General features: G+C 42.3%; 2 protein-coding genes across 5 annotated transcripts; both read left to right on the top strand.

The window, feature by feature from the left end:
- The first annotated feature begins 6 nt into the window (after positions 1–6).
- On the top strand, positions 7–2,223 carry ctu1 (cytosolic thiouridylase subunit 1 homolog (S. pombe)). Its single transcript, XM_086312821.1, has 3 exons — positions 7–193; positions 724–1,224; positions 1,327–2,223. The coding sequence occupies exons 2-3, from the start codon at positions 729–731 to the stop codon at positions 1,860–1,862; spliced, it is 1,032 nt and encodes a 343-aa protein (XP_086168947.1). The 5' UTR covers positions 7–193; positions 724–728; the 3' UTR covers positions 1,863–2,223.
- Positions 2,224–2,507: 284 nt separating this feature from the next.
- On the top strand, positions 2,508–24,098 carry pxnb (paxillin b). 4 transcript variants are annotated; one of them, XM_086313272.1, is made up of 14 exons: positions 2,508–2,654; positions 16,060–16,268; positions 16,395–16,480; positions 16,586–16,725; positions 16,801–16,981; positions 17,835–17,949; positions 18,075–19,346; positions 20,131–20,397; positions 20,517–20,924; positions 21,052–21,213; positions 21,311–21,484; positions 21,561–21,642; positions 21,738–21,886; positions 21,986–24,098. In XM_086313272.1, the coding sequence occupies exons 1-14, from the start codon at positions 2,642–2,644 to the stop codon at positions 22,250–22,252; spliced, it is 3,525 nt and encodes a 1,174-aa protein (XP_086169398.1). In that variant the 5' UTR covers positions 2,508–2,641; the 3' UTR covers positions 22,253–24,098. The 4 variants fall into 4 exon arrangements, with proteins under 4 accessions (XP_086169398.1, XP_086169397.1, XP_086169399.1 ...); XM_086313271.1 differs by lacking the exon at positions 2,508–2,654 and having other exon boundaries at positions 16,038–16,268; XM_086313273.1 differs by lacking the exons at positions 2,508–2,654; positions 20,517–20,924 and having other exon boundaries at positions 16,038–16,268; positions 21,986–24,097.
- The last annotated feature ends 275 nt before the right edge of the window (positions 24,099–24,373 follow it).

The raw sequence follows: 24,373 nt of genomic DNA, 5'->3' as shown, positions 1-24,373 counted from the left end.
GCACTGGCCCACTCCGACCAATAGGCTGCGCTGTAGGGTGTTTACTGGAGACGTCACTTCCTGTTGTCCCAGTAACGAAGAGGCAACATTACAAGATGAAAAATATTCTCCTGCTTTAGCGTGCTAACGGTTTAATTTTTAAAAGCTATTATAGTAACTGCATATATTATCCCCACATTCCCCGGATACTTTGGTAAGAAAATGTTACAGCTCACGAGTTAGCTTAGCTTAGCTAGCTAATGTTAGACCACGTTTAGGTTTTGTATGTGTTGTACTACTCTTAAATGTGGCATGTCTTGAAAATATAGCCTGATAATCCACTAATATGACTGAAGTTGTGACTAAGTTATCCGCTTATTTCTTTGATTGAAGTAACGGGGTGTTTTATCGACTTTTATGTCGATAAAAATGAAGCTAATGTAGTAAGAATCCAGCGTATGAAGTAAAGTTTCTTATTCTTCAGGGCTGACATCTCACCTACCTGGCTATGTAAGGAGCTGTAAAAGTGTTTTTAAAGCACTTACTAGACCATTAGACTAAAGCCAAACTTTAAATTGGGATTTTCAGGTTACAAAACGAACATGATAAAGATCACTTTAAGGAGATCAGCAACGAAGAAGTTGAGCTTTGTAGATTTGTATGGCTTTGACATGAAATATTTAAAGTATTTGTTATATTAATTTTGGACATTATTGTTCTTTTAATAAACCACCTTTCCAACAGTCAAGATGCCTGTCCAGTGTAGCAGCTGCTCTGAAAAGCGTGCCGTGCTTAAACGTCCAAAAACCGGCCACTCTCTGTGTAAGGAGTGCTTCTTCTGGGCCTTTGAAGAGGAGATTCATCAGACCATAGTGTCAGCAAAGCTGTTCAAAACCGGGGAGTCTGTGGGAATCGCTGCCTCCGGGGGAAAAGATTCCACTGTGCTTGCACATGTAATGAAGGTCCTGAATGAGCGATACAGCTACGGCCTTGAGCTCATGCTTCTCTCGGTGGATGAGGGAATCACGGGTTATCGAGATGACTCCTTGGAGACTGTGAAGAGGAACCAGCAACAGTATGAGCTGCCTCTGAAGATTGTGTCCTATGAGGAGCTGTATGGCTGGACAATGGATGCTATAGTGAAGCAGGTTGGGCTGAAAAATAACTGCACCTTCTGTGGCGTGTTCAGGAGGCAGGCGTTGGACAGAGGAGCCATCATGCTTAAAGTGGACAAGATATGTACAGGTAGATTCAAATGACTGAAAATGTGAGCAGTGTTAGCTTTAATGTGTTGTTTTGAATAACGAGATGTCTCTGTTTTGTTTTCTTTTTTTCCCCTCTGCACAGGTCACAATGCTGATGATGTGGCAGAAACTGTTTTGATGAACGTCTTGCGAGGGGACATAGCTCGGCTGCGCCGCTGCACCACCATCTCAACGGACAGCGAGAACGAAGGGGTCGTGCCACGCTGCAAGCCCCTTAAATACGCTTATGAAAAAGAGATTGTTCTGTATGCTTACTTCAAGAAATTAGACTACTTTTCTACTGAGTGTATCTACTCTCCTAATGCTTACCGTGGCTATGCAAGAACCTATTTAAAGGATCTGGAGAGTGTGAGGCCCAGTTCGATCATGGACGTTATTCACTCCGGTGAGAACCTGTCTGTGCGCGAGGGGGTAAAGATGCCTGTCCAGGGAACCTGCAGCCGGTGTGGCTACATCTCCAGTCAGAAACTGTGTAAGGCATGTGTGCTGTTGGAGGGGCTGAACCGAGGTCTGCCAAAGCTGGGAATAGGCAAACATCACCGCTTCCATGATAAAATCCTCTCCCAGCAGCCACTTACAGAGGAGGAGGAGAGAAAGCTGAAAGCAGTAGACTTTTGAATCATAAATAATGTTTTTTTTTTCTTTAGAATAAATGACATTTGTTGTCTTTTATAGGAGAGCGATCAAATCTTATCTTTCCATTTCATATCATTGAAGTATTTATTGACTGTTTATATGGAATTTTAATTTGAAATGCTATGTAGACTTTTTACACTTTATACAAAAGAGTGTGACCAGCTGCTTTTGTTGTCATTTGCCATCTAAAAAAAGACATTTGAAGGTGCATTTACTTTATTTTTGTATGTCCCAGTGTACCAACCTTTGGGGAAGGGTCTGATAACAGTTATGGTCATACTTCAAAGTATTTTATGATCTATAATAAATGCATTGATCTTTATCTTCAAACTTGTCCCAAAAACTTGAGTATGCAGTCTGATTTGTTGTGCCTTTCATGATTCTAATGGTATAAAGTTTATTCTTCTCTGAGGTTATGTGAACAGATATGCACTACATGATCTAGAAGGTTTATAAAAAAATCACGGTTGCTTATACAGCCATGACATTATTTGGATATTTGGAGATATTTATTTTAAACGTGTAATTCCGGTGTTTGGCCGCTAGATGTCCCTCATCACCGCCATTCAGTCGGCGCGCGCCCTGGAAAAGTACACACAGTGGTACACACAAACTGCCGCGCGTTCACGAGAGCCATCCTGACTGACCAACTTCCAGGGCAGCAGTGCTGGTGAAGTTTGAAGGGGAAAAGTCAGATTTCACAAACCATCCGGAAGGTCGCCAAACAAAAAACTGACGCAGTCCACAACTAGGCAGCAGCTATGGACGATTTAGGTAAGTTATGAGGTTTTTTTTTTCCCCATATGTGGGTTTTCTGCCCCCAGTTTGGAGCGGATAGCAGGGTGGAGGGGTAGTCAACGTTACGAAGAGATTTTATGCTGGCTGTTTGTCCAATGTAGCTTTCTTATCCAGGGAAACTTGCGAATACCTGACAGAAATGTTACAGTGACGAGCGAAAGAGTGAATGTTGTACCGACTTGACTTTCTCCTCACACTGTTGTAAAATAAGCAGCCTAGTAGGTTAGCAGCTGGACATCGCTAGCCTTTAACTCTACCTACTTTTTAACTCTCCCTCTCCGAGGTGAAGCGAACGTCTCTGGCAATACCACGCCGCCCTGCTCGTCTAAATCAAGGTCTTTTTTTATCAGTATGTGTGCCGGAGGGAGGAGTTATTTAATGACATTTTGACATTAAGCCTCAACATTACCTTCTCAACTTTTGCCCCAAGGCTACTCATTCCAGCTTTGAAGTGGTAGAGTCAACAGGCCTCCCTGTACAATGTGTGCTCAGCCCTGGCCTGGCTGACTTCTAGTGATCCTCCAGTGTGACAAACTTAACTTGCAGGGATGTATAATTACTTGGTATACTGGTACACTTTATCGTTTTATATCAAAAACTAAAAACTGAGGTATAGGAAGCGGAAAGATCAGGTCTGAAAACTGTTTGATTAGACATGTGCAAGTTGAGAAATGCTGTAAGAGTTGGACAATCAGTACATCTTTAGGGATCTCCTGATTGGGAAATTCTGTGCTGATACTGATAATGAGCTCATATTCAAACATGTGTTTATTTACCTAGCAAACAAACCTTCATCATAAGAAATAACTCTGTGCTGATGGAGACTTTAAACTGTCTTTAAACATTTGTCACACACCAGATCAAACTGGCCTCTACCATTAGGCCGATATCTTGATGTATCCCTGACAATTTTGCACAGGAAAATATACAACATGTTTGTTAATGGCCGAATGTCATTTTCTCTTAGCTGCTTCACATGTCTGTCATGACTCTTTGTGCATTTTCTGTTTTTGTTTTTTGTTGGGAGACACTGTCTCTTAATAGAGACTGTAACTTGTAGCTGAGGCTTTTTTCAGTGTCTGTTAATATAACTGTTATTTCTGGACTGGTGTGGCATCCCCTTGTATTACTAATTTGATCATCACAAGTCATGAAAAAACAGTGATGTCATCAGATAGCTTGTGGATGACTTTAACTGGTTAATTTTATTTCTTTTAATAATTTAATCAGTTTTATGAATCCTTTCATCGGTACTACAGGTTTTATCTGCCTTTTATCAACGCCAGTTCTCCTGACGTTACCAGCGTCATCTTTTTTTTTTTTCTTGTTCTACTTTGGCCCCACTTTTAACCTTTGACACGCAACGTCTGAGTTTCTAATTATGTTACACTTTTAGCAGCTGGCAGGTTTCTATATTTGCATTACTAATTCAGTACTTGTGAAAAACTTGTTTCACCAGTCAAATATCTGTAGGAATCTTCTGATCTCTGAAAGTAGACCAGCAGTGAAATGGATTTGCGAATTGTTTAAGTGGAGAGATGATGGGCCGCATTTCCCATTTGTCTGTTGTGAGAATACCTCAAGGAGCCATTAGACACTCTCGCTGCCTTATGAGGCTGAAAGGATTGATTGTTGGTTGAGAGGGAGCCTGTAGGCTCGCTGAAGGGCTGACGGAGGGGGCGAGGCTGCTGAGGAATTTCGACCATCACTTTCTGACACGGTTCAAGGCCGAAAACTCTCTGGGTCACGACTCGCCTCCTGTCGCTACTATCTGAGAGAGGGATGTTGGTTTCACACGTGTCTCATTAGAATATGGGTACCCTAGTAATTGCAGGCACTGTTTAAAAAATTTGACCTTTGGGGTCAATCGCAGTCATCCCACATCCTCCCTAAATACACAAAAACAAGTCAGTGTAAATATTTTTAAATATCACATCACTGAGGTTTACTCTACTGCTATTTACCTGCACCTGCAGGTCCTGATATTCAGGGTCACTGTTTGAATACTATGTTTGTGTATAGTGATCTGGTGTTGCTCACTGCTCGAGGTAGAGAATTCCATCAACAGATTGTAAGCATTCTTCCCATTTGTTCCTCTGAGTCAGATTTTTCCAGAGGACCTGCTTGATCTGTGAGTTAGCACAGATCATACAGCACAAACTAGAGATGGGATCACAACAACCATGAGGCCAAAGATTTCCCGGACTACACCCATAATGGAAAATGTTGTTTATACACCAGATGTAGATCCTTAAGGGGAGTTACAAATACATTAACAATGCAAAAGGCTGTGTGACGGGGGCGTAAACACACATAAACACCTGCCAGGGTGTTCATAGCCATCTCGGTTGTAATTACTGCTGGAGTAGGTGAATCAGGGGTCGTGTTTGGCCATGATAACAGACAAACACAGTCATACTGTTGTGGCTGGTTACCAGGTGGCAGCCAGGCTTAGCCTTCACTTCTGATGTGGCCAAGGGGGCGGCGACTCATGCAGATGTGGCTCTTAAACCACATGTGACGTAGTGTCCTCTCTGTTGGCTCTGTTGTGCTGCATTTCATGTTTGTGGGGTGTGTGCAGCTAACATTCAGCTCTCTGTGAATTCCTGACGATTGTGTGACATTCAGGCACACTGACCTCACTCAGTGAGCTGAAAACCCCCTGTTCCACCTCTGCATGTTAAGAATGCGCATACTGACCTAATACGCACGCATGCAGTATGCTCAATGGTCACAAACAAAGTGAGAATAATATTGAGTAACAGAATGTACTTTTTGCTTGCAGTTTCCCATTGAATGGTTTCTTTGTTAATTACTAGAGAATCAAACTGAAAGATTAGTGACTGGACACAGAAGGGAACTTCTCCTATATACTGCATTCTTGTTAAATATATTATTTTAAAGTACAACAGAAACTATAATTCCAAGGGCCTAAAGGCAGCTTCTTCATTTTTAGACTTTGTTTTGCAAAATCTAGGGTCACTCCCCAAAGCTGTTAGTACTCATCATAGCTTTTTTGAATATATGTCCACTTACTCAAATTGAAACCAAACTAATGTTGGCAACCAGGATCAGTAGGAGCCCTTTTGTTTGTTCGTCCACAGATAATGTCAGTATGTGTACACTCCCATATAAAACCTTGTTTTCTTAATCCAGGGCTGACCAAGTAAAACATTGACGCAGTTTCTTATGATTCTAATTTTCATTTACAGGTCCTTCTAGTAAAGCTTAATAATATTTAACTTTTAAAAAAACAACACTTTTTTTTAAATTTCCGAGAGACCACTTCATCCCCTGTGTAAAGCTTTTCAATTCAGTTTTACTTTATTTACATAACGGCAAGTTACAACAGCAGTTGTAACTTGCCGTTATGTATCTATATCTATACATGTATCTATATGTTATGTATCTATATCTATACATAACTTATGTATCTATACATAACTTGCCGTTATGTATCTATATCTTAACTGAAGGAGCTTTTATATTGTAAGATAAAGACCTACGGTGATACAAAGAAACCCCCAAATATCAAATGACTCCCTATGAGCAAGCGCTGGGAGACAGAGAGACGATCCAGCAGGACCAGGCTCTGGGAGGGGCAGCCATGTGCTGCGAGCACGTTCGTGGAGACGGGAGGAAGACGGGACCAAAGACGGACTTCTTGAGGCATCGCATCCTGAAATCCCAGCTTGTGCTGATTGATCAGTTCAGTCCTTGGAAAAACTGCAAGACTGGTTACATAATGTATAGGTCTTGAGGTTTTGTAGACATGACAAATAACTGTGTGATGTTACCTTGTCTACCATTTTTCATATGTAAGACCATGTGACGAAGGCCCCAGTCACACAGTCCACAACTGGTCAGTAGGTGAAGGATTCCTCTGAAGTGATTGATTGATTGAATGACTGATTGATAATAGACAACTGAAGTAGGCAGCTGTAGAAACCAGGGATTCTACTGGTATTTCTCTGAAATCCACCTGAAGGATGCCTGCGTAATCCGCACCTTGCAAAAATAAAGTCACTGTTTGTAACAAGCCAAAGAGAGACTTATGAGAGAAGTTTCTCTGTTACACAGTGCACAACACTTTCTTGCAACGATGTTACTATTTTTGAAACTGCTTACTTCATTCCTCCACAAATTTGAGAACCAAGTTGAACTTCTTTAACCTTACTGTGGCGGTGGAGCAGTTTTCTTTGTTTTTGTGTGTGGTTTATTTTTCCTTTTGTTTTTTGTTTTTAAATGCACGGTCTATAGTTTAGCCATGTAGCTTAAGGTAATGCTTAAAAAAAAGCTAGTTGCGGTGAGGGTACCACAACAGTACTGAAGGTGACATGAAAATACAGGAACATACATCTAGTCCTTGCTTCACATTTTTCTCAATTACTCTGTGACCTCAGTAAACACTTTCCTGATGTCTTTGTGGCCTAATTGCCAGTTTCAAGTCATGTTGAATAAAAAAAAGAAGCCTAATTGTTCATGATTAGAGTAAGAAAGGAGAATTATGCAGGATATGCTTATTGGCTCAGTGTGTGAGTTACATGTCCGTTCCCACTGAGCATGTGGTTTCACTGTCAGATCCAACTCATCACAACCTATTTCAAAACACACAAGATGGAGCTGACAAAAACACTCATTCAGAGGCTTCATAGCAGGACTTGACTTGACATCAAGTGACTGTTGACTTGTCTTCATTGGTGCCCCGTATAATCCAGAATCAAATTTGATTTTTCTTCTTTCCCAATGTTGCCAAGTGCTTGCTCATAGGGGGTCGTCAGATTGTTGGGGTTTTCTATATATTATTGTAGGGCCTTAACCTTCCAATGTAAAGTGACTTGAGGTTACTGTTGTTGTGATTTGGTGCTGTATAAAAAAATAGAATTGAATAAGTCACAGAGAGACAGCGGTTTTCTATAGGAAACCAAAGCTTTGGGTTTTGTAACTTTGAAGATCGTCTACATGCGTGAAAAGCCATGTGAAAACTTAAATGAAAGGGGAAAGCCCTCAGAGCATTATATGGCCACTTTAAAGGAAGGATAAACATGGGCTATCTTTGCAAAGAAGCTGCAGAGGAGAGGTGCTCTTTATTGCTTAAAGGCAGACTTTAAAAAAGTGGGAGCCACTCGGCTTCGTTTCGCAGACATAATGAGGGCCATGTGGTTGCTCTGTGGAATGAAACACAGCGACACCTTATAAGAATGCCTTTGGTAAACACACAGTAGTCCTGTAAGATTTACTGTAACAATAACTGTTGATCACCTTGAAGAGGAACGTCTTATTCTTGAGACAATCATAGGATGAGATGTGAGGCAGCTGTCTTAAATGTTTACAGCGTTTACGCAGCATACCAAAAACTCTTAGGTCTTTAGTGGTTTCTGTGTCCTAGTAATTCCACAGCAGAGTTAGTGTTACCAGACTAGCTATCATCACCCCTTGAGAGCTGCAAGGTTGGTGCATACCATCCCTAACCAGTGGGCTTGCCTGCTAGGCTAGAGAGAAGCTCCCGACTGTAAATCAGCCTTGTTCCCGAGCTCCACACCCATCCTGTTCTGGGTCTGGGGAAGAGCTGCGTGGCTGACCTCATCGCTTGGGCAACAGAGCCTGCCCCACATCCTCAGGAAACAGAGGAGAAAAACAATGAGCAGAGTCAGCACTGGGGGCAGCTGGGGGGCCTTCAGTCTGTGATCCTGCTGCTCGAACAGCCTTTCCACTATTAAATGCTGTTGTACGATACTGTTCTTTCCACTCACAGCAGCCTTCAGTCCCTTCCTCTTCCCTCCCTGCCATACTGTTTCCATGCCTTCACTGTTCCCCACTCTTGTAACTTCTCTCGGAGAATAATGCTGATTATTTTCCTAACAGGTCTGGGTAATGTAGTGGGATTCTGCTGTATTCTTCCAACATTACTGAAGCCGGGGACCTCCGGGGCATATCGGGGGTTTCCTGGCTTTGGAAAAAATGGGCCTTTTGGGGGTGGCAGCGCACCTAGGAATAATTGATCTGTCTATAGTAAAGGCAAAGAGCTTCTACTGCCTTATGTAAGGGAAGCGGGTGCATTTTTCTGTTATTCCTGCCTATGTGATCAACAAAAATGTATTTTCTACTTAAGTAAATGAAATCCCAGCTAAAAAAATATTACTGTCCTGTTGTTATTCCTTTGGGGGGAATAAGCTTGCTTATTCAGGGGTTAGCTGTCAGTAAGTCTCTGGAGAGGGGAATGTGTTTCCTTAAGCGGAGCAGGGAATCTCACTTCTTTTCTAAAGAGTAATTATGCTGTCATTACGTTTTGTTTTAGTCCATATTTTGTTACTAAGACTGAAACAAACACTGATACTCTGACGGTGACAAAATGATTTCCAGCTTTCTTGGTTCCAAACTAAGAGCTGCAGTCTGTAGTAAACATGCTGCCTTCAGCAAATGTCGACACATGAGTTTGAGAGCTGCTCAAACCTGATGAAGTGAAGAGGTGTTGGCAAAGAAGGGAAAGACGACGTGTAGCATAATAATAATGATGATGATGATGATAATTTGAGTTCTATAAATGCTGTGTCATTTATATACAAGCTTTTCTTGTATGAACTGATAAGATTATCAGTAAATTGTAGTCAATTTTCTTTATATCTCTGCTGGGACTCTTTTCTTTGAACTGCTATTTTTCTCCATTCAGTAGTTTTTCTTTAAAACTTGATCTTTTTTCTTTCTTTTTTTTTTTGCACATTTCCTTTTTTCTCCACTTCTCCAGTGAGTGTCTGAGTTTCATGGTTTCATCGTCATCAGGGTTTTCCCTGCATGCAAAATCGTCACAATTGTACAGTTTGAAAACATGAACCTCTATATGCACAGTTTTAGGAATATGGTCCCAGATCAGGTGATGTGGAGACGCTTCACCTACTGAAGCTTAAACCAGAGTGTGTCAGAGTTTCACTAGTGTTTGTGATTTTAAAAAACTGATATGAGGCTCAGCTCAACAGTTCTGTCTCATGTAGACATTTAAAGTGAAATACATCATAACATTTAGAGTAACTTTACTGCTGTAATTATTACTTTTACAGCTAAGTTTAATTTAATTTTTTTTATTAGTTATAAATGTTATTAAAAAACTAGTGTGAATGAAACGGTAGTAGGATTATATTCATACACAAAAGCTGACTTGCAACTACAACTTGATTATATGGGAAGATGAGAAAACCACCAAGTGTACATATGAGGTTAAAGTAATATAATAATTACTTATTCACAAAAATTCAGTTGGAACAGGTGGTACACTTTCCATATTTAAATAATTGTTCACATTATGACACTTTCTTTTGTCCCAACTGTACATTCTTAGTGTTTAACTCAAAGCATTAAGCCCTGTTAGTTTGAAGCTTGGGTGACTGGTTTCAGTCGGTGTTTAAGAGGGACAAGACGGTCTTTCTTTGACCGTTCTTCTCATCCTACCCAATTACACTCTTATAGCACAAAAGGCTGCTCACTGACATGCAATTTATCTACATTCATGGCTATGAATGTGTCCTCAGTGACTGGGGTGTTACATCAGTCTCCACATGGTGCCATGTCATCTGATTTACTGGTCTGTGGGGAAGTTCTTTTATTTTGGTTTGGCGTTCCCTCCAAGAGGAGTGTCATCTTTCGGATATGGGATTGCTTGGCAGGATATTTTTAGATAGTAATCACCCTACAATGCTTTAGTCATTCTGATCCATTCATTCATCCATTGTCTGTTTGGGATCGTGTGTTGTACTGTATAGACAGGGTGCGAGCCCCTGCAAGGTTTGACCTTTATTTTTCCCCTGGTCCACTATTTAATCAAGTTTGCTTTTGGTCCATTTTCTTTCATTCTCACCCACATTCCCGCTCTGTGGTTTCTACACAGCCTTCCTTGTCTGTCTCGCTGGCATCTAACCCTCCACCCCCTCTCCGTGGCCCCTGCCTGTCTTGTTTGATATAAATATCATGTTGGGTTGGCCTGATGGGGTAGGGTTTCACCCTGGGATTGTGGCCAGTTCTGCTCTTTTGCTCCCTGGCTATAAACAGGTGAGCTGTAGACCTCAGCGGCCCATCACCATTGCCCACATGTTAATAGAAAACATTAGGCAGCCTTGGTTTCCACCCTGCACGGTACTCTGTGGGCAATGGGCAGTAGAAATTTTGACATCTCCCTTATCCTGGAATTCAAGGCATGCTGCAGTTAGTGGAATCCATCCTGTAATTGTCAACACATTATTTCATTTTCTGTACTGACAGATGGTGTTTTGTATCGGAGCACATTCTTCACAGGCTCACTACCTAGGATCCCGCAGCATTGAAGGAATGTCCTGCTTAAGTAGCTTTGATCACAAAGCGTCATTTAGATTCCAGTTGAGACTGGTTGGGTTTTTAAAATGAGTTTTCATTGGATTAGGGTGACTGTATGCTCCTGTTCCTGAGCCACCTTCTCTGCCTGCGTCCCTGCCTGATCTGCTTGCTTTTTGCCAAGTGGACAGAGGAATGTGTGGAATTCCCCCTGCACCTTCACTCCCATCTGATAAACACAGCAGGACGATGGCATGGCTTTGGGTGGGTGGATAGGGGTGCAGACAAGACTGTACATGCGCCCACTGCCACAAGAATGTGTACAGTGTCCACATGACTTCAGTTGTTTGTTGAACATAATAAAGATTAGTTGGCACAGTGTGGCCGCAGTTGAATCCCCTGAAAGCGCTGCTGTTGGTTTAAATCAGCACATTGTACGAGTGAAGCAGTTGGTGCACGTTACACCTCTGTCCTGCTTTCTTTTCAGGTTGCACACTGGTGTATCGCTGCTTTAATCATTCTCATCTATTCAGAGACATGAAGCAGGCAAACCTAATACCTGCAGAGCAACAGGTAAAACACGATATGCTGTATAATAAATTGCCTGAGCCTCTTTCTTCTCCATCTTCTTTGTGAGAGAGGAGTAATGACATGGTTTAATCTTTAAACTGTTGGATGTCGAACCTGTTTCTGTATTCACTGTGAAACACAGCGTTTAAATCATAGCTCACGACTTTTGCAGACACCCTTTTAGATGACAGCTTCATTCTCCAGATCTTGCACAATGGACCATTGAGTCAGGATGCTGTTAGAGCAGAATTGGACTTTGTCCATTGTGGCTCCTACCCCCTGTCTGGAATGGAAAAGATTAGCCTGTTGCTTGGCTTACAGTGCATGTTTGGATTCTCGGTGTTTCTAACTCTTTGTGGACTTAAGTTTTCTGAGGCTGGCGAAGGCTTGTTGTCTGTCCTCATGACAGTCAATGCTGCCCTCGTCAGGGAAATGAGGAGCAGCAAGCAAGTTTAACTCCCATTTTCATTCTTTCTCCTTTTATGAGCTGCAGTAACAGACATCAGAGATGTGCTTACAGGCCACCCACTGAGAATGATGTGTGTGGATTACAGGCTGCTTAGTCAAAAGCCACAAAAGGATGTGTGATGGAAATTTTGGATTTTCTTTCCTAATGTCCTGTTTTCACTGTCAGAGCAAATTTAAGGTACTTTTCTTTTCCTCAGACATACTTTCTACTTCTACTCTGTAACATGTCAGATGGAAATATTGTTTACTTCCCTAGAATGATCTCACATCTATTGTTACTTATTGTTTACAAATTCAAGTTTTTAACCTAAAGCACATAAATGTTTCGTGTCAAAAATTCTTCTCTAGCAGTTTATATAAACTGTCAACTGTTTTTTGTAAATGTTTTAAATTACAGGCATCAGAATATTTACAAACCAAACAACAGATTAAAAGAGAAGATAAATAGTTGAGATTATTCTATAATATAAATAATTGTTAACTTGAATCTAAAACAGAATCATTCTGTCAGTCAGTTTACTAGGCAATCGTTTTTGCTCTGGTTTCTGGCTATACTGGTTTCACAGAATAACATATTATGAAAATTTGACCGGTATAATAAAATGTACATTTATGTTTAAGTACAGCTGCATGGAGGTTCTTACCTGCAGAACTCCATTCCCCTAGTGACTATCTGCTGGACTGTTTCCCTGGCTATGCACACAAACACATATGCAATGGAGAAAACATCAGACAGAAGTGATATGAAAACACTGGTCTGTGTCCATGGCCAAAAAGAAGAAAAAATGTGATTTATTGGGACTGATTGCTTGAGGATGTGTATAATAAATCTGATATCAAAGCAGCTTTATAAATAATGAAAGACATTCGATATGTTTGCCCATGTTCTGTAACACCATCTGTCTGTGTAGTTAGAGGAAGTCTGTGTCCCACTTATAGCGTTAATCCATAATGTTAAAAAAAAAACTTCTTCTTCTTTTGTTTTTTTTTGTTTTTGTTTTTTTAAATAGCCATCATGACTTGTACTATCCAAAAAGTGTCTACATTATGGCAACGGCTATACCTATATTTTCTGACAGTAACCTGTGACCTACATGCAACCACACACATGCACTGAACTCTGTCATATGAAAGAAACACAAACTTATCAGATCTAGAGTAGCTATGATACGTTGCATATATGGATAGGAGCAGTCTAGCTGAGCTGCTGTGCCTATTTTTCCTTTATGGGTGTAACAAGTTTGGAACTGGGACCAAAATGACAACACGAGGAGCATGCTACTCAGGTGCAAACATTTAGCATAACCCCAGTTCTTTGAAAAGCAAATGAGGGTTGAAAGAGAACTGTGTATCATTAAGGCCCATGCATCATAATAATGGAGTTTATATGTTATCCAGTCTGTGACTAATCGATAGGTTTTTAAAAAATGAATGCTCCCTTGTAAAGAGCAATAGAGGTATTAACCAGCCTCAGGTTTTAGAGAATCGTTATACCCTGTAGTTTCCTGAAAAGATACTACTGTACTGATAATTGAACTAGTGTCACATTCAGAAAACAAACTCTGATGTATCAATATTGGCTTATCACAGTAAAATGTACTAAAATGTATTTCCTATTATGGATACTCTGTGTATATTTATCCTGGAGATCATGGTCCTGTGTCAGGCATACATGTGTAGTATCACCAGCTGGGAAAAGGAATAATAAGTGCAGAGTTGCTGTGAAAGGAGTTGTCTTATAAACTTGGCTCAGAGGGCCTGAGGCAGCATGGCTGCCCTCTCTGTCAAGGCTGTGAAGAACTTTCTAGGAATATATGGCCATAATTAGTAACCTAAGGCATTTATTTATTCATTTATTTTGATTTGAAAGGCTCTAAGCTGCTGCTTCATGAGAAATGTAGATCAGTACCTAAATGCGCTATATTTCACATGACTCACCTTTGTCCCAAAACACAGTTGTGGTATTCTTTTTTTAATCTAGCGGCTTTGTTTCATGAGTGACAAAGTCAACTTCAGTGAGACCTTGCTCAGCATGTCAGCACCAGGTGCAGATTATTTTGGGCTGGTCATGATATTTCAGCACATTTGCACAGACATGGGCTACTCACAGAGCTTCCCGCTTTAAATAGATTAGAGCTCCCATGTGGTTTATGTCAAACTTTTCAGGGCTTGTGGCAGTGTCTGTGGATTGAGGGCTGTGATGAAGGGTTGAGAGAGAGTATATATGAAATTTGAAAGATGGAGACAGGTGTGAGTTTTCTTTTTGCGATATAGACCGCTCTGTTGCTAGAAGATGTACAAGATTTAAACTTTTGTCACACATTATTCTTGCTCTTGACCAAACACCTGTGAAGCTCAGATCTGTTGGTCATATTTTGTTAATGCATTCTCTCTCTCAAAGTTCATTTCAGCGTTTGTGTTGAGATAAGAGGGCACTGAGAGGATACTGTTTGGCCCTTAAACCACTCCCCCATTAGACTGGCAGCCTGTTATCGCTTCACGCTGCTCACACTCACACATTGGCACCCACACAGTCACAGTCCTTCATGAAGGATATTACAGATACAGGTGGAAAGAATGTAAGTACAGATACTGAACTTTGTCAGGATTTCAAAACTATATGGTTGTGTTGCATGTATGCGTTTCTCTCTGTGTTTGTGTATTTTATGCTGGAGGTTTCTCCATTGACTTCATTCGGGATGAAGTTGGGATTTAGTGGTGGAATATTTTGAGAATTTGAATTATTTTGTAAAATATAAACTTTTAGGAAGTTTTCCAGAATCATATGTAATCAGATGAAACTTGTTTCTTAACTTCTTTAACATTTTTTTTTAACTTGTCAGCTCTCAAATACTTTAGAGTTAGATATTTTCCCTTTGGTTGCTCTAAACAGGCGCAAGTTTTAATCCTATCTCACCAGTGACTTGGTTTGATGTTAAGAGATTAAAATATAAACTCAGAAGAGGCAGGAAATAAAACTTAACAAATCCAAATCTAGAGAGCCAGTCTGTGCTAGACAGACAGGTGGTAAGAGCTCCCTGTTTCTTGGATATTTGGACAGTTTTCCATCCTGCCTTTCAAAGATATTATTCTTTGTAACAGGGCCAAGCCTCTGTAGTGTAACACTATGCAGCCAGGGATTGCGGTCTATTCTAGACATGCTGCAGATGGATGGATTGTGTGATGTAAGAGTCTATTTTGTTCCTGCGTTCCACCAAACACTCGCCAGGGTAACACTGTACCCCCTCAACCCTGGACCGGATTCAGAAACATTTTCTGTCTCTCTGCTTCTTTGTTTTATCAGTCTGTCTCACGAAGTTCACACTCAGGCTCTTGAAACTAAGACTAATCATAGACATGAACTGGATGCATGGCACACGGAGCTGGCAGATCAACTGCATGGTTGCTCTCATTGACTTCAAGTTTGTATCTTAATGTGGACTGTGGGAAAAACACATTGCCAGTTTCTGGGGGATGTTTTATGATTTAGAAATTGGGTGTAGGTGTTGTAGTGTGCCATGCTGTGGTGGTCACATTTGGCCATGTACCCACCACAGCATGGATGACCTGTGAGGAGAAACCAGTTTTGTTAACAGGCTGGAATGAAGGGCTCAGACTCGCTGGCATTGTCTGTTACAGCCTGACGCCAACATCAGTAGTGACCTCAGAGCGCCCATCCATCCGTCTGTCCACCCATTTTGTTAACCAGTTATTCAGCAAGAGCTGCAAGGGCTTACAAGGATAACACACTATATCATCCACAGCTAAGGCCAGTATAAAATCACCGGTTACTCTGATATTCTCTGAGCTGTGGGAGGAAACCTACACAGACACTGGGAGATTATGTTTGCTCTTCACACAGAAGGGAGATCCCACTGAAGGTGTGATTGGTTTTTATGTTTGCAGGCTAAAACGTCTTGGAAAAAGACCTTTAGAATTTGTTTACCTTAGACAAATAGATCTATTCTGATTGTTGTTTTGGTTGGACAGATCATTTTTTATGTTCTCACTGTGCCTTGAAACATGAATGAATTGCATCTTTCAGACGCGTTGCTGGCAGACCTGGAATCTACTACATCCCACATCTCAAAGCGACCTGTATTCTTGCCCGACGAGACGCCCTACTCCATCCCTACAGGAGGACAGCCCTACCAAGATGTTACACTTCCACCTCCGGTCCCTCCTCCACCTTCAGCTGAAGCTCTGAACGGGTCCCTGAGAGATCAGCCTGATTCCCACCACTCCTCTCAGCAGGTAGATCTCTGCAATGTTTGTGATCTGATCTCACTTAGTATATCAGACTCTTCAAATGAGAAACAGTAAATGTTACATTAATTTAAAAAAAACCTCAGCAGTTACTGGTTGGTGTATTCTCTGCAGTCACTGGGTTCGGCACAGAAGAGCTCATGGTCAAGGGACAGTAGCAGTTCTCCATTATCTCACATTGAAGAGGACCACGTTTACAGGTAACTTCCACACACTCAGGATGTTGTGTATATAAACCTGATTGCGTCATCTGGCATTTTCTTTAACTTTTAGTTTCTTTCGGTAAGTTATCTCTGTCTCTTTAGTTTCCCAAACAAACAGAAGACATCAGATTCCTCTACAACAGCCATGACTTCTGCGTTGGGCAGTAATCTGTCAGAGCTTGACAGGCTTCTGCTGGAACTTAATGCTGTGCAACAGAGCTCCCCTTCATTTCCCACTACAGGTAGAGACAAAGGCTTCAGATTTATCGGTTCTAATGGGATTGAGCATCATTAGTTTCAATGTTATGTGTCCACAGAGGAGGCAGCTCCTCCCTTGCCATCCTGCAGCATCACTCACTACGAGAACGGCGGCACACCTGACATCTTGGTAAGCCCACCACCTCAGGAGAAACCAAAGAGGAATGGGAGGATGGAGGACGCCCGACCTACTGTGGAAAGTCTGCTGGATGAGCTGGAAGGCTCGGTGCCTTCACCCAGGTATCTCCACTACAGCTGGGGTCTAACTTGGCATTAAAGTCCCCTCTAATCAGTGTTGCAGACTTTGTTCCTTTTTGTTTTGTGTTTGATTCACTATACTAGTTCAGAGTTGGACACTAAAAACGGTCTTTATATTCTTCAGCAGAAAGTTTCTGAGACCTGGCAGAGTAGACCTGTGTGTTCATTTGCAGTTCTGTATTTTTATCCCTAGACTCTACTAGAATAGCTTTGCATGATTTGCAGATTAAATTAATCCTAATATATCTGATACAGAGTCTTTGTGTAGCCCCTTCAGTTCATCCACTGTCTCAAGATATTTGAGGGAGAGAACTAAAATGCGCTAAACTAAAATGTCCTACACAATGACAAAATGACATTTTGTCATTGTGTAGGACTTAAGAGTAGAAAAAATATTTGCAGATGTTGGGCTCTTTTTTTGTGTGCAATTTCTCCCCTCATGCGACCTTATTGAAAAGGATTCCAGAAAAGTTCCACACAGGGAGGTATATATACTTAAAATGTATGTGAGAGTGTTGATATTGGGTCTGGTATGAGCAAATGGAAACATCTGAGGTTTCTGAATGTGTATTAGCATTTACAGCTTCTTAACAAATACATGCATTTTCCATGCGCAGTAAAAGATTAAGTAAGTTTACAGCAGCATTAAATGGTAGCTGTATTGCTTTGTGTGTGACAGCTGCCGTGGGGAGACTGAGACATTGTGGAGCAACACAGCACCTGTTTTGCTTTGATAATTAGAAATCATCAACTTACACAATTTTGAGCTTCACTATTAAAAACAAAAGTCAGTGTTTGCATGGATTTAATAATCACAATGACTTGTGTTTTCCAGCCCCCCCACTCGTCACAGTGACTTGGACACATCCTCTCAACAGCAGGCCAGAATTTCAGCTTCCTGTGCCACCAGAGAGCTCGATGAGTTGATGGCCTCTTTGTCTGACTTCAAGGTATGAGGGAGCATTGGAAAGGCTTTATTTAAACAACAAATCCCAAGCTTCTCCTGTCATGTTCTTCATGATTGCCTTCTTCTTCTTCTTCTTCTTCTCTCACTTGTGCTTCTCTGTTCCTCTAGCCTAGCTCTTTAGGCTCTCTGCTTGAACCAGCAGGAGCATCTTCCAGCTCTTGCCACACTCCAATGTCCTCTTCCATTTCCCCCATGGCTTCTCCTTCCTTGAGTCTGTCTCATCCGTCTGCCTGTGCCTCTCCTCTCTTCTCTTTACCTGCTGGGCTAGAGCTACATATAGATGAGGATGGAGGAGATGGTGGCATGTTGAGACCCCACCCTAGCCATCTCTCTCCACACAGTCCTACATCCTCATATTCTGCAACCAGTGAGCTAGACCTGGACTCTGTCATAGATGTCTCTGCCATCATGCTATCATCTCAAACCAAGTCTCTGCTAGTCCTCTCTCAGTCTGCTTCCTCGAACTCCAACCTGCTAAGAAGTAGCCCAAGTCCTTCTAATACCACTACCCCTTCACTTACCTCAGTTATCACTGTCCTGGATCACAAGTCCTCCAAGTCCCCAAGTCCATCTGTAGAACGGGTCTCACCCTCAGCTTCTGGAGGTAAATCCTCCTGTGCTCCTGAGAGTGTAAGCAAGGGTTCTCCTTGTTTTTATGATCTCGATGTCAGTTTCTCCTCTTCGTCTTTACCTACAACCCAAAACTTCACCCCTCAGGTCTCAGCCCCCTCACCCCTCCCCGTTTTTGTCTCTCTGTCTTCACCTTCAAAAACATCCTCACCATCTCCAGTCTCGCCACTAATAGTCTCTTCTCCAATGGCCTTTAATAACCACAACAGACAGTTGCTGGAGACACCACCTGCAACCCATACAACCACCAACTTCACTGTACAGCAACCCCCTGTGGTAGAGCCATCCCTGGATGAGGCACTAGACAAGCTTCTAGCAATGAGTTTTTCACAAAATCACACAATGGCGAATGTGGATGGACCTCAGCTGAAGAATGATGCAGAGTGTCTTGGCAGAGGAATGCAGGAGGTGCACGAGGAGCTCATCCTACCCTTGGACAGAAGCAGCGTCCAGCCAGACACTTTCACCAACACTTTTACAGACGATTCAGTGGACGGAGGCACAGATGGGAATGGAGACCTGGACTGGGCAGACGAAGAGCTGTCCATGTCCTTACATGACGGTCTGGATGGCACCATGACCCCTTACACTGAGAGGCTCTATACAGATGGCAGCATGACCCCACTGACAGAGGCCAGCTGGATGGATGAGTCCATGACCCCATCATCATGCCCCGGGACCCCTGACGTCACCCTGGACCTGCCCCTGCTTCAGACTCCCACTATAGACAGAGTCTCAGCGTCTGGACATGTACGCTTCGCCGGCCCTGCCTGATTTTAAAATGTTGCTTTGCTAGCTAATGAGACTGATGCGCCTTTAAATCCCAGCCTCTGCTGCAAGGGTTTATCTTGCATGTTTTTTGAAAAACTAAAACATGGCATCTAATATTTTATCTGCTATTTTGACCACTACTATGATCCTTACATCAGATACGATTATGATTGACTTGTTAGCTTTCAGTATCATCAGGGCTGTGATTGGCTTGAGCTCGATTCTTTTCATCCCTGTAAACAGACCTTGGAGGAGACGCGCCCAGTTACTTTAGCCAGGCAAATAAACCAGGCAGAAAAACGCTAAATTTTTAAGCTTTGATCGATATGTAGAAACTACATGTATTTATTTAGAAGAAAATGCCTTGTAAGGAAGAGGCTGAAGGAGTTGAAGCAAGCTAATTAATAGATTTTGCTTGGAAACTACTCTTACAACTAACCTGCTGTTTGGCAGCACCAGCACTCTGCATGGCACCACTGCATTTGTGTGAAGGACCAAACTGAGACCTGATGTTTATGTGGCTGCTTGAGAAACTGAAGGATGAGAGTTAGATCATCGATAGCAGTGGCTTCTGCTGAAAGCATGCATGAAGTTCCTAATATGGGACTCCGAGCTCGTGACCACTGCTTTGCCGGCACGTCAGTGACTTGAAAACGGCTGGTGTGACTGACCTGCTGCCTCAGTGCTCTGCTGTAAGTGCTTGAGCTTGTAAATTGGAGTGGACATATGATAAGGTGTTCGCTCCCTCCCTCCCTGCTCTTAGATAAAATCAGTTATTAGGCGCACTAAGGAGACTCCCAATGTGCACCCCATGTACCGAGAGGCTCACCTGCGCAGGAAGATGGGACCCATCATTGTAAACAAGAACTCTTCCCAGGACCGTCTCATAGAAGAGCTTCAGGGTAAGCTTGGGATCGGCCGCTCAGAACGGAGGCGCAAACAGTCCGATGATTGGCTGACGGAGGGTGTCATCGTCACGTCCAAACCTCAGCGATATCGTCCCGATGGGGCGGGCAGTGAGGTCGACAAGGTTGGCTTCAGTGTGCTTGACAGTTTCCACAAATTCTCCTTTCGCAATTATTTCACTTTTTGTTTCCCTTTTCTGCACATTTCCTGTCTCCTTCCTTCTGTTTTTCCTCTTTTCTTCAGATCATAATTCCCCCCGAGTCTCCTGTCCCTGTGAGGAAGGTGCTGCCACCTCCCTCTCCCCCTACCCCTCGTCGCCCCCCTGTCATAGAAGAACCTAAGCGACCCCTCCCTGTACAGCACCCCCCTGTCCCAATACCACCCCCACCTCCTCCACCTCCTTCACCACCTCCACAACGTACCCACCACATTCACGAACCAGTTCCTGCTCCACCTCGGCAGTTCATAAAAGCCTCACCTCCACCGGCTCCAGTTCAGAACCCTTCTACGCCTAAACCAGAGCCGCCTCCTCCTGTCCTAAAAACCCCAACCCAGCCACCAACAGTGGACTCGGTTCCCCCAGTTGCACCCAAAGTCCTGGTCTCTGTAGGCTGCCAAACTGAGTATGACCCCATCTTCCCTCCAATGCAGGCATGAACCCCTCCCTCTTTTATTCCTTCTGTTTTTCACACTTATTTTAAAGTTAAGTAACCCTAAACTTAAATATTTTTGTTACATTTCAACAGTAAATAACTATTTTCATACTGAACCATTTCAGATTATGGCCCAAGGGAAGGGTGGTGTCTCCGGTGGACCCCCGACACAGGTCAACAAGCTGGACAACATGCTTGGCAGCCTGCAGTCTGACCTCAACAAACTGGGCGTGCAGACAGTCGCTAAAGGAGTTTGCGGAGCCTGCTGTAAGCCGATTGTGGGACAGGTGAGATGGTTCGGTTAAGGTAATCTTTTGTCTGTAACATAAATAGATGTTTTCTAATCATGCTTTGGTTATCTGTTTTTTGTCAATTATTTTTTAGGTGGTGACCGCCATGGGCCGCACATGGCACCCCGAACACTTTGTGTGCACACACTGTCAAGAGGAAATCGGCTCCAGGAACTTTTTTGAACGTGAAGGACAGCCCTACTGTGAGAAGGATTACCACAATCTGTTCTCTCCGCGGTGCTACTACTGCAACGGGCCCATACTGGATGTGAGTCACTGCTCTCCACACATGTGGTCTCTGCTGTAGACGTGTCAGCCTATAAATGTCTTCAATGTCCATTCAGAAAGTTGTGACGGCGCTGGATAGGACATGGCATCCCGAACACTTCTTCTGCGCTCAGTGTGGCTCTTTCTTTGGCCCTGAGGGTAAAGTGATACAAGTATATGTTTTGAATCATACTGCTTAGCAGTTTCTCTCTACTTTAGAGTGGATATAATCTCTTGTCTCGTTCTACTTTCAGGTTTTCATGAAAAGGATGGAAAGGCATACTGCAGGAAAGATTACTTTGACATGTTTGCACCGAAATGCGGCGGCTGTGCCAGAGCCATTCTGGAAAATTACATCTCAGCTCTGAACTGTCTTTGGCATCCCGAGTGTTTTGTTTGCAGGGTTAGTGTTATGCTTTAGTCAGGAACTTTTCTATAATAGTTTGCATGCCTTGTAAGAAAAAGAGTACTAAAATAATAACGTGTGTGTGTGTTTCTGCAGGAGTGCTTCACCCCATTTGTGAATGGAAGCTTTTTTGAGCACGATGGCCAACCCTACTGTGAAGTGCACTACCACGAGCGCCGCGGCTCCCTCTGCTCCGGCTGCCAGAAGCCCATCACGGGGCGCTGCATCACAGCCATGTCCAAGAAGTTTCACCCGGAGCATTTTGTCTGTGCCTTCTGCCTGAAACAGCTCAACAAAGGCACCTTTAAAGAGCAAAACGACAAACCCTACTGCCACGGCTGCTTCATCAAGCTGTTCAGTTAGAGAGTTAGGGGGAACGTTTAACACTGGCACACTTGGGTCAGGGCTAAAATGAGAGTCTGAAGCATTTCTAGCACAGGGAGAGTGAGAACGGGTTTAGTTTGTATCGCAGGAAGCCGTCTCTGGATGATGGCGTTGGAAGTGTGTATGGGCTAAGTATGTGCATGTGGTTGAAGCGGTGTGCTGCTTCGGCCAGACTAAATGTTTTTCATGTCATTCAGAATTATTATTATTTTTAGATTGACAGCAGTTTATTTGTGAAGCTTTTTATGTGTTGTGAGCGGGTGACTATATCGGATGAAGGTATATTCGGTCTTTAAAGGAAAATCTTTTTCCCCCCCCTCCAAGACAGCAACTTTTCTCCAGTCTACTTAGATGTGCTGAAACAAGCAGCTGTCTTGTTTGTTTTGAGTGTGTATGTATGTGTATGTGTGTAACCCTCAAATCGTTTTATTTTTTATCTTTTTAGAAGGTGATAAATTGTTACTAAGCACACTGAAACTCTGATCTATGAAATGCTCGGTGTGTGGTAAAGTTACTCACTGGTTGAGTGCGTCATTTTAGAAATCAAAACAATGAACATATGGCAGGGAACAGGTGACCTGTTGTTTTTACACAATATAAACTTTTTTTTAACAAATGATCAGGATAAAAGGCCTTTTACGTTCTCTCCTCCCTAGTATAAAGTCAGATAAGGCACATCTTTATATAACTGATAGAGTTGTGTTTTATGGTGAAATGCATCTTTAGTGTCCCTTGACCAGAAACCCCTTTCTAGTATGTCATATTTTAATTAAAGGTGCATACTGTGTTACAAAGCAGTCAAGGGCAAACTGAGCATGGATTAATATTTGACTCAGCAGTCACTGCGGTGTTCACTCTTCATTACATGTGCTGCCAAATCATTCCTTTTGGTTCCTCTGAATTAAAGCGAGTCTAAAAGCAGTTTGTTGGATTTGCCTCGTACAGTAAAGTGAAGCTGCACAGAGATATTGGGGGTACAGTGTTTTTGTGCTACACTACCCTTACTGTTTCTGAGTACATCCTGAGAATTTTTGTTGTTGTTTTTTGTACATGTCCAATGCAGCTACATTGTAAGCATGTACATGTGTTTAATAACCACTCGTTAAAAGAAGGAAAGGGCTGCTTGGAAGGCATAGCGGAGATATTTGGATGTCTTTGCTGATATTACTGTATCGAGAAGCTGATGAATGTTTGTTTTTGAGAGAATGCAAACCGTACACACAATTTGCCTGTGATATTCCGATAACTATGCAACTGTGGATTAACAGCTTTGTATTTCAGCATCAGCATCTATTTCTTAGGCTGTCTGTGCCATTGTATCATGTCTAATAACACTGGCAAATTCAGCAAAAAATACTGAGAGCAGGTCAAGAGTCCGCTGTTCTGTTTTCATGTTATTAGTCTGTGAGTTTGTAAAAATGAGAGCCTGGTGGTCTGCTAGAATAACTGGTAGGACTAGGATGACTTGTCTCCCTCAGCGTCTGAGTAGCATCTACTGTATGACCACCAGGTTGGGGTTCTGTACATGGTTATTCATACACAGCAGACAGATTTGGCTTTTTGTCTTGTTCAGGGAATTCTAGAGCCTTAATTCTTTTTTCTTTTTTTTTCTCACTGTATTTAAGATATCCTGTAACAGTCGTCTTTTCAAAATGACTTTCGTAGAGGTTATTTAACCAAAGCCATACCTTCTTTCAGTTTTTCTTGTCTGTTCACTTTGTTTTTTCTTTTCACTTTGAATGTCAATAGATACAAATAGTGAGATTCCTCTGTTCTAGCCTGATTATGCCAATAAATTCAGTTTTGGTATCAAAATGTCATCCAAGGGTCTAATTTATGCTAAGCTTTTACTTTGTGTGCAGCTGTTACCCTTAAGCTTTGCAATTTCCAATGCTATAATTTTATTCTCAGCTTCTAGAGAAGCTTTGCATGATTCACAGGTAAAAATGACCCTTATTTATCTTGGTACAGTCCCTCAGAGCATCCACTGTCTTACACAAGCTGTTTTAGCTTTCTAGTCCTTCCCTTTAAGCTAGCCATCTTCTGATTGGCTGAATAGTGCAGACAAAAGGTTTAAAGAGAAGATGAGTGTGGCTTTAC

The sequence above is a fragment of the Aulonocara sp. 'chitande type north' Nkhata Bay genome, linkage group LG12 (genome assembly GCF_057382095.1).
Source record: "Aulonocara sp. 'chitande type north' Nkhata Bay isolate Kocher_YH1m ecotype deep benthic linkage group LG12, A_spYH_male_GT1.1, whole genome shotgun sequence".
Classification (NCBI taxonomy): Eukaryota; Metazoa; Chordata; class Actinopteri; order Cichliformes; family Cichlidae; genus Aulonocara; species Aulonocara sp. 'chitande type north' Nkhata Bay.
Note: the sequence above shows the minus strand (reverse complement) of the source record. Positions and strands in the feature narration are given on the sequence as shown.